The sequence below is a fragment of the Dermacentor albipictus genome, chromosome 1, assembly GCF_038994185.2.
Source record: "Dermacentor albipictus isolate Rhodes 1998 colony chromosome 1, USDA_Dalb.pri_finalv2, whole genome shotgun sequence".
NCBI lineage: Eukaryota > Metazoa > Arthropoda > Arachnida > Ixodida > Ixodidae > Dermacentor > Dermacentor albipictus.
In genome coordinates, this window is record NC_091821.1 from 339,787,080 (window position 1) to 339,801,762 (window position 14,683).

At 48.3% G+C, this 14,683-nt stretch overlaps 1 protein-coding gene across 5 annotated transcripts in view; it reads right to left on the reverse strand.

Moving 5' to 3' along the window:
* Positions 1-10,394: 10,394 nt before the first annotated feature.
* LOC135904696 (acetylcholinesterase-1-like) overlaps positions 10,395-14,683 on the reverse strand; it is a 132,465-nt gene continuing 128,176 nt past the window's right edge. For all 5 annotated transcript variants that reach the window (XM_065435870.1, XM_065435658.1, XM_065435739.2 and 2 more), the window contains one exon: positions 10,395-10,881. In XM_065435870.1, coding sequence (XP_065291942.1) covers positions 10,713-10,881 — 169 coding nt within the window. In that variant the 3' untranslated portion in view covers positions 10,395-10,712. The remainder of the gene's footprint in view (positions 10,882-14,683) is intronic.

Here is a 14,683-nt window from a genome sequence, read left to right on the forward strand (position 1 = left end):
ATTTCACTCGATGATCGCGGAAACTCGCTGTCGAAACGCTGCAGTGAGGAAGCGCGGCAGCAACAGCGAGCGAATTGACCTTCGCACCGCCTCTCGCATCAACGCGAACTAAGCCGCAAAAACGCAGCGCACGGTGAACTCTGTACCTGTCGCAGATGGCTTTCAAGACACAGCGGCCCGGGCGCGCGTGCGCGGCAGCTCGGAGAAGAATGCTCCCCCCTCCCTCCCCTCCCCTTGGAGCCTTGCGCGCGACGGAAGACGGCGCGCTTCCTCCCCGCTTTCGTCCGTTGCTTTGCACGAGATTGAGCCGCGATCGCCGGCTCACCCTCGGACGCTTTCACTCGCACGTACAGCATACGGCGCGCGGCGACGATTTTATCGCCTTGGGACTTTATACGGAACCTCACGGCAACAGCACCGCCGACTGCAGAAATGCGCCTGGAGTGTCCATATAATTGCTATCGCATTAACACCTGAAAGGAGAAGTTAAGCACCTCATCAAAAGACTGTATCAATCCGGCTAACACTCCTCTTGATCGTAAATGTCATTTAAGTGCGTAATCATTTGAGGGAAATGCGATCTTGAGGAAATTGTTTTCTGCATGTCGGTCTTGCAAACGCGTTTTCCATAGGATATGCAGGTCTATTTCATTCATTGTCATCAATAGCATGTTAAAAAAAAAAAAACGGCGTGGCTCAGTGGTAGAGTAGCTGACCCCTGCACAACGGGCCCATGGCCCATGACCCATGTTAGAACCCGCGGAAACTATGTGTGTGTGTATATATATATATATATATATATTTTCATTGCCGACGATAGCTGCGACGGACACCGGCGGAGGTGGTGGCGGCGGACAACATCGCCAACAGAAACGGCTATTGGAATGAGCCCATTACAGCTTACGCTGTAACATACAGAACAAACATGGGGCCCTATAACGTAAAACTATTCCAATGTGTTTCTATTCCAAATTCCTGACGTCAAATTTGCATAACCACCGACGCAAGCACCGGGCGGTCACCCATAAGGTTGTCTGAACAGACCAATCAAACGCTCTCCTCGTTCATAGGAGGTCTCTTTTGTTTGCTTGAAAAACGAATAACATTGCCTACACTGAGCGGCTTGTTGTATCTAATTGGCTGACAAGAGGCGAGAAGAACGCTCAAGCGGAGAGGGATTCACTAGGGCAGAGCCAGTGCACTGAAAACCGATAACCGGATGAAGAGGGTGGTGCCGGCGTCTGCGATTGGTCGGCTTTCCCTTACTTAGCTTGTGGTGGCTGGTCGAAAATCGCGGCGGCATGCAACGGAAGCTTAAGTATGACGCTAAAATTGACCCTCAGCAACGAAGAGTTGGCAGAATGAGGTAGTAAACGTGCCGAAAGTGCTTGAAAATGTTACACGGTCACGCAAGAAGTTTTATTATACGCAAATACACCCATGCTCTCCGGCAGGTGCGCGTAGCCAGCGTCTCAGCGATCGGCGGCAGCCATATTTTATTGCTTTCGGAACGGGGCTGCCTGCGGCTATTCCGAAAAAAATTCAGTTTTGTTCGGCATACTAATGCATCTTTATCGCGTACACGTCACTTCGACGCGGTGAGTTCGTGCGGTTTTGTGACGTCGCGTGACAGGCAGGTGAAGTGGGTGCAGCCCGAAAACTTTTTACCAATAGCCGAGGGCTAATGGCGAAAAGGGGTCGAATCAGAAATAACTGTTTTTCTTTTTTCTGTCAAATCATGCATAATCAGTGCGCACACAACATATCAGATGGGGAGGTATTGTGGTTTTCGTAACGTCGCGTGACAGACAGGTGAAGTGGGGGGTGGTCGAAGAAAGTTTTTGACCAATCGCGGAGGGCTGATAGCAATATTGGAATAGAAAATTTTGGAATAGTTTTACGTTATAGCGCCCATGGTACGTCGATGCAGCTGTTTTCGGTGCGCTTAAGCAAACGTTTAGACTTTATTGTATGATATTGTTACGAGGATTTGCGGAGGAATGGTTTTATTTACAGGAGAATTGGACGATGATGGTAGCGTGATCGTAGCGCCACCCGGCCTCTCTAACTCCTCGTTCTCTTCGTCTTCTCTTTCTTCTCCTCTTGTCCGTGCCTTTCGTATCTGTTACATTTCCCCGCAAGCAGACGAAGCCCGTGGGGCGAGTCAGAATGGACAAGCACGGTAGAAAGGCTTCAGGCTAGCAATATGAGTCAGCTGAGTTCTGCTTGATCGCCGACCATTGCACAGTATAGGCGAGCTATGACGTAAGTGAGTTCGCTCAGGCGGTCCACAACTACAAATGGGCCTGAATATTGTTACAAGAACTTTTGGCACAATCCACGCTTGCGTTGCGGTGTCCAAAGAAGGACTAAGTCACCTTTTTGCAGCGATACTTGTACGTGACGGTCGTCGTATCGCTCTTTCGAACGACTTTGCGAGGCCAGAGTACGAAGACGAGCTATTCGACGCGCTTCTTCGGCGAGACACAAAGTCTTCGATACAGAATCATCACTGTGCAGTACGAAGGGTAAGAAAGTGGTGGTGGTGGTGGTGGTGGTGATGTTGAAGCAGGCGGGGTTAGCCTGGCATACATAGCCGGCAATTGTTCCGCCTGATCCTCCTTCGAGTTGAGATCAGTGGTGTGTCACCAGGTGTCGATGAGCCCCGTGTCTCGCAGGAAGGCTATCAGAAGTCGTTGCGCTCTCTTCCTCAATGCCGCGGGCCCTCCGGGGAAAACAACATCTTCAAAGGTCCCGTGCGTGAGACCGCTTTTTTGTAGGTTGTCGACCATCACTTTTCGTTCTGTGTCAAACTGAGGGCATAGCCAAATGAAATGTTCGATGTCGCCAATGTCACCACAGAAAACACAGAGTGGGGAAGCGCGAAGCCCAGTCTTGAATAACCAAGCTGGGGTGTACGCGGAGTCGGTCCTGATGCGGTATAAAAGCGTCGCTTGTTCACGTGTAAATCCATGAGTCACACAGGATTCGTGTGGATTCTTGAACATCTCTCTAAAGTGAAGGCGGATTGCACCCTTAGGGTTTCGAAAAGCTTTTGGAGCTTTCACTTTTGGGACACATGTCAGCGCTAGGCGTGCAAGAGCGTCAGCTTCCTCGTTCCCATCAATTCCTACGTGTGATGGAATCCACTGAAACCTTATGTTAAATCCTTTGCTCGTTAGGTCGTCGATCAGTGCCAGAGACTGCCTTGTAAATTTCTCTAGAGGTAGGCCCCGATGTAATCTCTGTAATGCTGACTTGGAATCCGTCAGCATCACGACATCTCGTGCAGAAAAGGCCCGTAGTTTCCGCAAAGCCGCGGTGATTGCGGCACTTTCGACTGTTGTAGAGGAAACTACGCGATCCAGTCGGCCAGACCATGACCTCTGGACCAGTGTCCAGAGGGCTTTGCGGTAACCTTGCATACAGGAGATGAAATGGGCTATAGGTCGTGGTTTCGTGCTTCGCCGTGTTGTATGCATAAGTGATGAAGGGCAGCACGTCGTCCCAGTTCTTATGATTGGAGGAGACATACATGGCAAGCATGTTAGTCAGCGTTCTGTTTGTCCTTTCAACGAGGCCATTGGTCTGCGGGTGATACGGCGTGGAATGACGGAACTGTGAAGTGCACAAACGAAGTAACTCTTCAATGGCATCAGCCGTGAACTGGCGACCACAGTCGCTGATGATGACACGTGGTGGGCCATGACGAAGGACCACGGAACGCAGCAGGAAGACCGCCACGCAAGCAGCGGTGGAAGACGGTATGGCTGCAGTTTCTGCATACCGTGTAAGATGGTCTACGCAGACACTTATCCAACGGTTCTTGTTGTTAGATAACGGGAATGGACCCAAAAGGTCAATGCCTACTTGCTCGAACGGCGTACTTGGCGGTGTCAATGGCCGAAGGGGACCCGGCGCTGCGGTGGTCGGTCGCTTGTGACGTTGGCATGTTTCACAACTAGAGACATAGCGCTTGGTTGTTTCGTACATCTTGGGCCAGTAAAAGCGCTCCTGCGTGCGGTGCAGCGTTCGTACGAAGCCGAAATGGCCGGATTTCACATCGTCATGCATGGCGCGTAGAACGTCGGAGCGGAGACTCTCGGGGACAACAAGCAGAAAACGCGCTCCATGCCCGGAGTAATTAGTTTTGTACAGCAATTTATCACGGACAGTAAAGCGACCGCTGCTTTTACAAGTACGTGCGGCGACAAAAAGCGGATCAAAGGTAACATCATCCCGTTGTTCTCGCTGAAAGTCTTCCGCGTCAGGGAACGTAGGAGTAACAGCAGCAAGACAGTCGTCAAAATTCTCAGCATCGCAGTCGGTATTCGCAAGAGGAATCCGAGAGAGGCAGTCTGCGTCAGCGTGACGACGGCCACTCTTGTACGATGCCACAAAGTCGTATTCCTGGAGGCGCAGCGCCCAACGTGCGAGGCGACCAGAGGGATCACGCAAACCGACCAGCCAGCATAAAGAATGATGGTCGGTGATAATCTTGAATGGTCTACCGTAAAGGTAACATCGAAACTTTTGTACGGCGAAAACGGCTGCCAGACATTCCTGTTCCGTAACCGTATAATTGCGTTCAGATTTGCTCAGACAACGGCTGGCATATGCGACATGTTCTGCGCCACTGTGACGTTGTACAAGCACCGCTCCTATCCCGATTCCATTAGCATCAGTGTGAACTTCAGTCGGGCAAGATGGATCGATGTGACGCAAGAGGGGTGCTGACGTTAGTGTAAACTTCAGTTGAGAGAATGATGCGTCACACTCTGGTGTCCAATTGAAGGACGCATTTTGTCGCAAAATACTTGTCAACGGATAAACGATGTCGGCAAACCGGGGAACAAAACGACGAAAATACGAACATAGGTCAATGAATGAGCGGAGTTCTCGTGCTGACTGCGGTGGCTTGAAGGAGCTCACTGCTTCAATCTTACGAGGATCGGGTCTGACGCCATCCTTGTCGACTAAGTGTCCGAGGACCAGTGTTTGACGTTCGCCGAACCGACACTTTTTTCAGTTTAGGACCAGTCCAGCTTTCTCAATGCATTAGAGAACGAGGCTGAGGCATTCGTTATGTTCTTCAAACGTGCGGCCAAAGATTACAACATCATCGAGGTAACACATGCATATCTCCCACTTTAGACCACGTAGTACTGTGTCCATGAATCTTTCAAAGGTGGCAGGAGCATTGCAAAGGCCAAAAGGCATAACATTAAATTCGAATAGGCCATCTGGAGTCACGAAAGCGGTCTTTTCCTTGTCGGCAGAGTCCATAGGTATTTGCCAATACCCCGATCGCAAATCAAGTGTTGAGACGTAAGAAGCAGCGTGCAAGCAATCAATGACGTCATCTATTCGCGGTAGTGGATAGACATCCTTCTTCGTCACAGTGTTTAGATGTCTGTAATCCACGCAGAATCTCCAGGAGCCATCTTTTCTTCGGACCAGGATTACTGGGGCTGCCCATGGACTAGATGACTCTTGAATGACACCTTTGTTCATCATCTCCTTGACTTGCTCGGCAATAACTTTGCGTTCGGACAATGACACTCGGTAGGGCTTCTGGCGGATGGGGTGTGCTGAGCCGGTATCTATTCTGTGACGAGCGCGGGACGACGGTAAATGAAGGGGTGCATCTCCATGCGTGAAGTCGAATGCAGCCATATGCCTGGCAAGGACTTGTACTAGTGCTTGCCGTTCCGATATACCGAGACCCTTGGTGATCATGTCAAGCATTAGCTCTTCAGAATGGCGATTATCGCAAGGAGAGCAAGCTGTAGACACGTCCGTAGTTAGTGCCGCTATTGAGCTACATGCGGCTTCATCGAAAAGAGCGATTTTCATACCGCGAGGAGGGACAACCGGTGTGGCGGAACAGTTCAGCGCCCACAATGTGGCGACTCCTTTCGTCATGCACACGACAGAGCAGGGCACAAGTATATCTTTTTTAGCACAGTTTATGCGGAGAGGTTTAACTACAAGGTCAACACAATCAGCATCAACAGTAGTTGCCGAAACACGAACGGGCGTCAGGCACCACGATGGTGCAATCACTTCATCAAGAACACTGAGTGTGTCTGCGTCCCTGTCTTCACCACCCGAGCTTTGTTCAGGATGTGCTGATATTAATAACTTGTTCAATGATATTTCGCCACAACCACAGTCCACGGAAGCGCCGCACTGTTCAAGAAAATCGATACCAAGAATAACATCGTGCGAACAACGAGAAAGAACAAGGAATTCCGACACAAACACTTTCCCAGCCAACGAAACACTCACAGCACAAACACCAAGGGGATGAAGCCACTCACCGCCTACTCCACGAAAGGAAGTACCGTCGTTCCAAGAAAACATAACTTTGTGGCCTCGACGGTTTTTGAAAGCGAGGCTCAACAAAGACACAGTCGCCCCAGTATCCACTAACGCCATGGTCGGTATTCCGTCAATCGAGACATTCACTTTGTTTTTGTACATCACAACAGGCAGAGGTATTTCTTGCAAAGACCGTCCGGCGACCACACCTCCATTGGCCGTGGATGCTAGTTTCCGGTGCTAGTTTACGGGGACGGCTATTTGGTGGCGTCAAACTCCGGTCAGATGCTGGCGAATCGCTGCGTCTTGTCTCGTGTGAGAAGTGATCCCTTGGAAGCAAATCGGTCGTCCGCAGGTCATATGACGTACGGGTTCTGGGTGGCTAGAACATAGATGGTGTCCTACGTGATTGACGGGCTTGGCGACAATACCGAGCTATATGGCCCGTGGAACCGCAGTTGTAGCACACGGGAGGGTCGCGGTTCACAGCGTCTTCCTCGAAACGAATGGTTGACGGCTGCGGGAGGCGAGAAAGTTCGTGGTCATGTGGATAACGTGTCTCTGCTGCTTGCTGAAATCCGTTATATCTTTCATCAGTCGCGTCGTGGTAGTAGGGTCGGTGCTGTTCTTGTCGCGGCCTGACAGAAGTCGCAGGGCCTCGGGGGTAAAAACGCGGCTGCTCTCGTTGTGGCCGAGCGCCATAAGTAGGGCCTCTGTCGTAGAGACGTGGCTGCTGTCGGGGCGCGAGTTCATAATCCTCAGTGCCCCTTGCCGCAGGATACGGGGAGAAGGATGCCACGTTTGGCTCAAAATCTGGTGGTAGACGGAAGCTATGAGTGCCTGGATGTGTCACTTGCGCGTGCAGGCTGAGCTCTTCCCGAACTATTTGTCGTATCGTTGATGCCAGATCGAGGGGCTGGTTGCTGTCCACGCTTGCAACTGTGGTCACATTGGCTAGCCTGCCAAACTTCGGCGTGATGCGCCTCGTCTTCAGTTGCTCGAAAGTACGACAGTGCCGAATGATGTCAGCGACGGAAGCCAGGCTGCCTTTGGCAATGAGGAAATTGTAAACATCCTCGGCAATACCTTTTAGGATGCGCCCGACTTTGTCCTCCTCGGACGTTACGGAGTCCACCATCCTACATAGTTTTATTACTGCCTCAATGTAGGTCGTGCAGGTTTCGCCTGGTACTTGCTCACGTTGCAGTAGCGTCTGTTCTGCCCTTTTCTTTTTCGTCGCGGAGTCGCCGAATCGCTCTTTGATTTCCGAAACAAATCTTCCCCATGTTGTGAATGTTTCCTCGTGGTTGTCGAACCATATACCAACGCAGTATCCGTTAGAAAGAACACGACGTTAGAAAGTTGAGAAGCGCTGTTCCACCTGTTGGCGGCACTCACCCGCTGATAATAGATGAGCCATTCCTCGACGTCTTCATCTCTCAGTTGCAGAACAGAACTTGTCGGGGCAGCAGTTGGAATGGGCCGTTGTTCGTCTGCGTCGTGGGACATGTTCAGCTCCGGTGAATTCGGTGGGAGTCCAGCAAGGCGACGGCTCCGTCAAAGAACTTGTGGCTCAGCCTCCGTCTTCGGGTGTCGATTACCCAGCACCTTCCACCACAACTGTTACGAGGAGTTGCGGAGGAATGGTTTTATTTACAGGAGAATTGGACGATGATGGTAGCGTGATCGTAGCGCCGCCCGGCCTCTCTAACTCCTCGTTCTCTTCGTCTTCTCTTTCTTCTCTTCTTGTCCGTGCCTTTCGTATCTGTTACAATATATTGCATCAGGCATTACTCATGGCAGCGCATGTATGGCCTGTCGCTTCGGCGCGGGATGTAGCATACGATGGCCAGCTGCTCCGATTATATATATATATATATATATATCCTGGAAGGTTATCTTGGAAGATACGCGTCTGTTGTGTGTACTTTTGCCAATCACGCTTGCAACAGGATTGTCTCGCAATGTAATTAACCCTGCGCGGTGGTATCGAGGTCTCGTACTGTGGCAGATATTTAATCAGGCCCACGGCGAAGCCTTGGATTGCGTGGCTAATAGCGCGATTAGGCAGCTGGGGCCCACTCCTGTTAAACAAAAACCCAGGAGCCACGGTGAGCATGCATAGGGTGATCTCGTTACATGGCTCGTCGAGACAGAATTAGCTACAGATTACACGCGGGGTTAATTAGTTCGCGTCGACCACGGCGAGACAAGATTAACTATACACGCAGCAGCAGTATCCCAGCGGGTTAAATCAATTCGTGTTCGCAGTTCTCGCAAACGCGTGGAGGACAGCATCGCATACGAGATATGGAGTATACTCGAGACGTGCTCGAGACATACGAACGGTACAGCACGTGTTCTGACTTTCAGTGCAGTAGAAGACCACGTAAGTTTGACTTGCATCACACGTGTTCTCTTGTACAAGTTCGTCATGCGAAAAATGGCATTGCTTCTCTTAACTGCGATCAGTAGATTGCAGCTTATGCAGCACTATTTAATACCCATCTTTATTTTTTTGTTGAACTCTGACTTATTGTGATAATTCCAAACGACATTGAGCCGCTGCTCTGCTATATATCGGTTCTCGAATATGGCGGCCACATAGACGTCCGTAATATAAACGTACTAAGCTTACCACTCTGGCGGTTCGCAAACGTGTAAGTTACAGGACATGCGTTGATAAAGGAGAGCTTTGTCATTATCAGCGTGCCTCACAATTCCCCCTTATTCTCTCCCCCCAACCCCCAAAAGAAGATAAATAAATATCAATTTTGCTAGAACTAACTTCTACGACGTTTGTCTCTTTTCGTTGCTACACTCATGAACTTGTACTCACTCTTTGCAACATGCACGTTTAGCAAGGAATTAACAGCAAGTGGTTAAAAGCATTATACGACCGTTACCTGTAACGGCTTCCGAGTCTTTCGAGAGAACTCTACGGCACACCGAGTTTACATTTGGTAAACATTGGAGAAACGTTAATTTTGGTATGTGGCAACGCTTTGACGTTCCTGACTCAATTATGAGCTTTGCAAATAATCGCTGAACCTTCGTTTCCTCCCCACATTCATGCGTTTTATATACGAGACACGTAGATTTCCCAAGGGCCCTCGGTGAACTAAACACTGCACCTTGTTCAAATGTCGTGGAAGTAAGGGTGCAGGTTATGGGAGATGAGTAGGTATAAGTACAAGGTGCATGGGTCAATTACGGCTTATGTAGCAAATTAGTTGCGCGAGCGCTTCAGAATGTTATAAGTGTGTTTTAAAGGGACGCTAACGAGAAGCAGTAATCAACTTATACTCATAAAGTATTCTTTCAGAACTCCATTTTAATTAATGTCGTAGTAAGATGGATTAAAAGAATAGAAAACGAAAGATAAAGGCCTATTTCGTGAGCTTTGCGCCGAAACCATGAGCCCGGGTACATCAGTGTGACGTCACGTATATAACTGTTCCTTTTTTTCTTCAAACTTGGGTCATTGCGAGTCAACAAACGTTATTGAAACTTGCCAAGTTCACTCTCTGGCTCCTGTAGAACACAATGTAGTCCATTTTTGGTGATAAAGAGTTAACTAGGCCCTATCTGATGGCGTGAAAATCCATGACTTCACATCGCGCTTTGGAGCGGGATGCCTCCTTCAAAACTCTATTCAGTAAGTGCTTGAACAAGTATCTCTATTCTGGGAATAAAATGAACTTCCCGTATCCTATAGCTATGTATCGCTCTAAACCAAATACACTAAACAGCCTTTGGAGCTACCGTTACCAACTAACTTTGATTGCGATGAGTAGCGATACCGTGACAAGAGGATCTGAGCTCAAAGTCGCCTTCGCGACCATTTGAGCAGAGCTCGGAATCATGACGGAAAATTACTCCCCGCGTAAAAGTGTTATAGAGAAAGTCTGCTGTTTCTTTGTTGACATTGCGTTCTCTTCAATACGCATTCTGTTGACTTACAGTAGAAAACAGTAGCATGCGTGATTTTTGTAAGGGTCGCGTGACGCAATAGTGTTACTGCATCTGAACACCCACTGCCCGGTTTCCAACACACAGTACACAGGTCAGCGACGGGCAGTGTTTGCAGCTTTATTCGAATAAATTTATATGCACAGGTGACCCAGCTATGTGGACAGACTGCGTTGACCGGGAAGTGTCTCCCTGGAACTTAAGAAATTGTAGCTGCAAAAGGGCCATTGAACCTTCCTAACAATGTTCATCAGGGAGAGAACAGCGCATCGCCATTGCAACGGAACCACCACACAGTTTCGTCTGCAGAGAAAAGGAAGGTGCAGACGGACCCGTGTGGCGTCCAATCTGCTCCGGGGGAATATTTTTTCAAGCCGCATCTGGTCACGACAACAACCCCGAGGTTCGTGTGGCTGTCAGGGCGTGCTGATGTTGAACAGCTCGTAGATTTTCCTGTACAGGTTGCACCCGTCCTCGTGGAATCCCCATTCGACGGTGCTGTTGCCCGCGCGCAGCATGACATGCGTCGGCTGCTCCTTGGTGAACACGGGCCAATCGATGTCACCCTCGGGCAGCTGAGGTTTCCTGCGTCACACAATGCGAAAGGATCAGGAAAAAAAAAGGGGGGGGGGGAGATTGTGGGAACAAATTGGGAAATAACTGGGAGGCCCTCGTTTACGTAACCGTCTACCGCGGTTTCATGAACCCCGCAATGCTCAGACACGGTTACACGCCAAAGAAAATTAGAACTAAATGTTCCTCTTTATTTCTGGCCACGGAGAGTACCTTTGTACAAAAAGAAAATATTAAATGTAACTTTAATCATAGCCTAATTAGTACAGTGACTAATTATTTCGTAACTGGCTTGCTGAACCACCCACAGCTACCAACTCTAATCTCCAGCGTATCGAAACCCGATATACTATACATAGGCCCCGTGTTAGGTTCCCGTGCTGAAATAAGTATATAGATATAGATCAAAACAGCGCAGCGCACATGATACCTTGTGCATTACAGGGCTCAAGAAATACGACACGACATTTACGGATTGTCATATATATATATATATATATATATATATATATATATATATATATATATATATATATATATATATATATATATATATATATATATACACAATGTATCATCACGTCACGGCACATCCATGGCTCCTGGATACCAAGAGCGAAAGTGATATTCGTAGAAACAACTCCTCCGGCAAATTATATATGGCTAATCGCTTTCGGTATCGGTATCCAGGAGCCATGGATCCGTCGTGACGTGATGATACATATTGCCTCGCTCCGTTTCTGCTATCGCTGCAGCTGACATGCAGGAGCGCAGCCAGGAGAAACCAGCGCAGCCCTCGTTATTTTTTAACGAGCACTTTCGTGATACGAAGCTTCAAAACCCCCCGAGCTCCGCTAATTTCAATCCCCTGTGGACAACAACAACAACAACAACAACAACAACAACAACAACAACAACAACAACAACAACAACAACAACAACAACAACAACAACAACAACAACAACAACAACAACAACAACAACAACAACTCGGAGGGAGAGCACCCTTCGACAAAGTTAGAGACTGGAGAAAGTTGGCCCAACAAGAAACGCCCGTGGTCGTGCCACGGTAAATTTTAACGTCTTCCACCGCCGCGCTCAGCGCTGTCGAAAAGACGACGGGTGCAGCAGCGACGCGAAGCATTCCGCACTCGCACGCTGCAAGATGATTGAACCATTTGAACGAATGATTGAACATACGACTGAGCATGCGATCGAACAGGTGGCTGAACAGATGATTGAACAGATGACTGAACAGTTGGAAGGTTGTGGGTTCGGTTCCCACCTGTGACAAGTTGTTTTTTCATCCTCTTTAATTTCCTATAATTTATCATTTCTTTATTTCATTTATTAAGCACAAGTAATTTCCCCTATGTTGTCCTTGGTGTCAGTGCTTGTTGGCTTCTTATGATATGACTAATTAAAATCTGGCCCCTCGGTTAACCCCCTTTCTTCTCGTTGATTACATAACGAGGGTCTCGAATCCGGCAACATTGATGCCTTCAGGTAGCATATGTGGGTTTATTGACCTGTTGCCTTCACCCAAAAAGATCACGTTCTCGTGACGCCTGCGGCAAAAAGGACGTTCCACGTCCGCCGCCAAGGTCTGTGAGTGGTGGCGCTGGCTAACACTCCCAAGATTCTACTAGGACACATAAATACCCAAGAAAGTGGATGGGAAAACGACGCCGCGGTAGCTCAATTGGTAGAGCATCGCAGGCGAAATGCGAAGGTTGTGGGTTCGGTTCCCGCCTGCGACAATTGATTTTTTCATCCACTTTAATTTCCTATAATTTATCATTTAATTCATTTATTAAGCACAAGTAATTTCCCCTATGTTGTCCTTGGTGTCAGCGTTTATTGGCTTCTTATGAGATGAAATAACAGTTCGACGTGTTGACCAGGAGTGACGCTTTTACGCATGGTATATAATATTAAGCAGAGACGTGTAGAGTATTGGAGGGAAAAAGAAAGCACGGAAGAGATAGATACGGTCGGATCCGTTACAGGCATAAATAGCGGTGCAAGGTAGATAGAGAAGTTTTGAGGACGAGAGAAAGGATTAAGAATATATATATATATATATATATATATATATATATATATATATATATATATATATATATATATATATATATATATATATATATATATATATATATATATATATATATATATATATACACTATTGTGGGAAATGATTAACTTGGCTCATTCAAAGGTGAACTCGATGATTCAAGAAATCCATTTAATTATGTGGTCAGTTCAGTGACACACGTAATGCTATTCTGCGGGGAGTATCCGTCCTGTAAGCCAATCAGAGAGGACAAGATGGCAAATTGGACAATATCGCAGAATATTACAGCATCAGGAATATGGGGGCAACCGCGCAAGACAGCTGTGCAGCTTGCCACTTCTGCGCAGCACACGCTCCATGCTTAGTTTTTCTTTTCCGTTTTTCCTTTTTTCTCTCCTTTTTCTTTTCTCTTTCTTTCTGGCCAGCGCACAACATGACGCGCCCACACCTCTTCTTCGCCGTTTCTCATTTCGACCTGTTTTCTGGTTCGTGGAACGACGTACCTAGCTCACTGCTTCAAAAAAAAAAAATAAATAAAAAGGGAAGCAGTACCAGACGGTACGCTTGTCGGAATGCTGACGCCTTCAACTAAGAGTTGGTAACGATCGACGCCCGTCTGCTCGTTCTAGCTCGACGATGACCGTTGGGGCTGGCAAGTCAACAAGAGACGCGCTGCACTCCTGCACTCACAGCACTGGGCGAGGATGGTCGTAGTGGGTCTTCCTTACAAGCTATCGCTGGGAGGGCACGCCGTATGGTGCTCCTCCTCCTTCTCGCAATATTAAACTGGCCCCCGCGCTAAGCCCGCTCTGAGTAATTTAGCGAATGAATAAGTGGCCGCCAAAGCCATGCGCGCCTCGCCTAATTACCTAGTCCGGTCCGGTTATCGGCAAGTCCGGGAGGATTCGCGGGGAAATTTCCGGGTCGGGCGATCGAGGTGCAGGGAATCCGAGTGTTGTTCGGGGGAGCCGGCTCTCTTCCTCGTTTCGGTGCGCGTATGCAGGCGTCACTGTTTCGTTCGAACGGGCGTGGGACTCCTCGCATGCGTCGAGTCTGCCGGTCGTGTCTTGTGCACAGATGCGCCGGTGTATACCTGAGGCGTACACGAAATGCGTTAGGTCGGACTTCCCGCCAAACTTCGAAGATCCGAGGTTCTTCATCCCTAAGGCGGCTCAAATATTTGATGACGTTCGCCTCGACACGCAGCGCTGTAGAGCGAGGGCTGCGCAAAGTCGGCGACGTTCAATTTTTGAAGACGCGAAGAAAGCGCCGCGGGTCCACGAAAGGCACGAATGTCAAGTGACGAATTCGTAACCAGCTCTTATGTTTTAAGGGCAATGAGAAACGTCACTGGTGACTCGAGTTTCGGACGGCTATACTTGCTTGTGTTTTGCATCTGGCGTGTGAATAGCTGTGCGTTAAACTACACATGGGAGAGGGACGAGAGCTGTTGCCGCCGTATCTGTAGTAAAGCACCACGTCGTAGCGCAATTCAAGCTGGCACGAGCCACTCAGATTTGTCCATGTATTATCTATACGCCCAACCTGTAATACGCATGAACAGTAATTTGATTAAAAGGTTAAGGTCTTAAGCACATATATCGTGATGCACAGCCTCTAGACTTAAGAACTTTATGAACTTACAAACGTAACTTTCTATAATATTTTGCGGATTATAAGCATTATAGAATTTTCGTATACACTGTCATAAGACCATATATATCCGTGTACTACTTT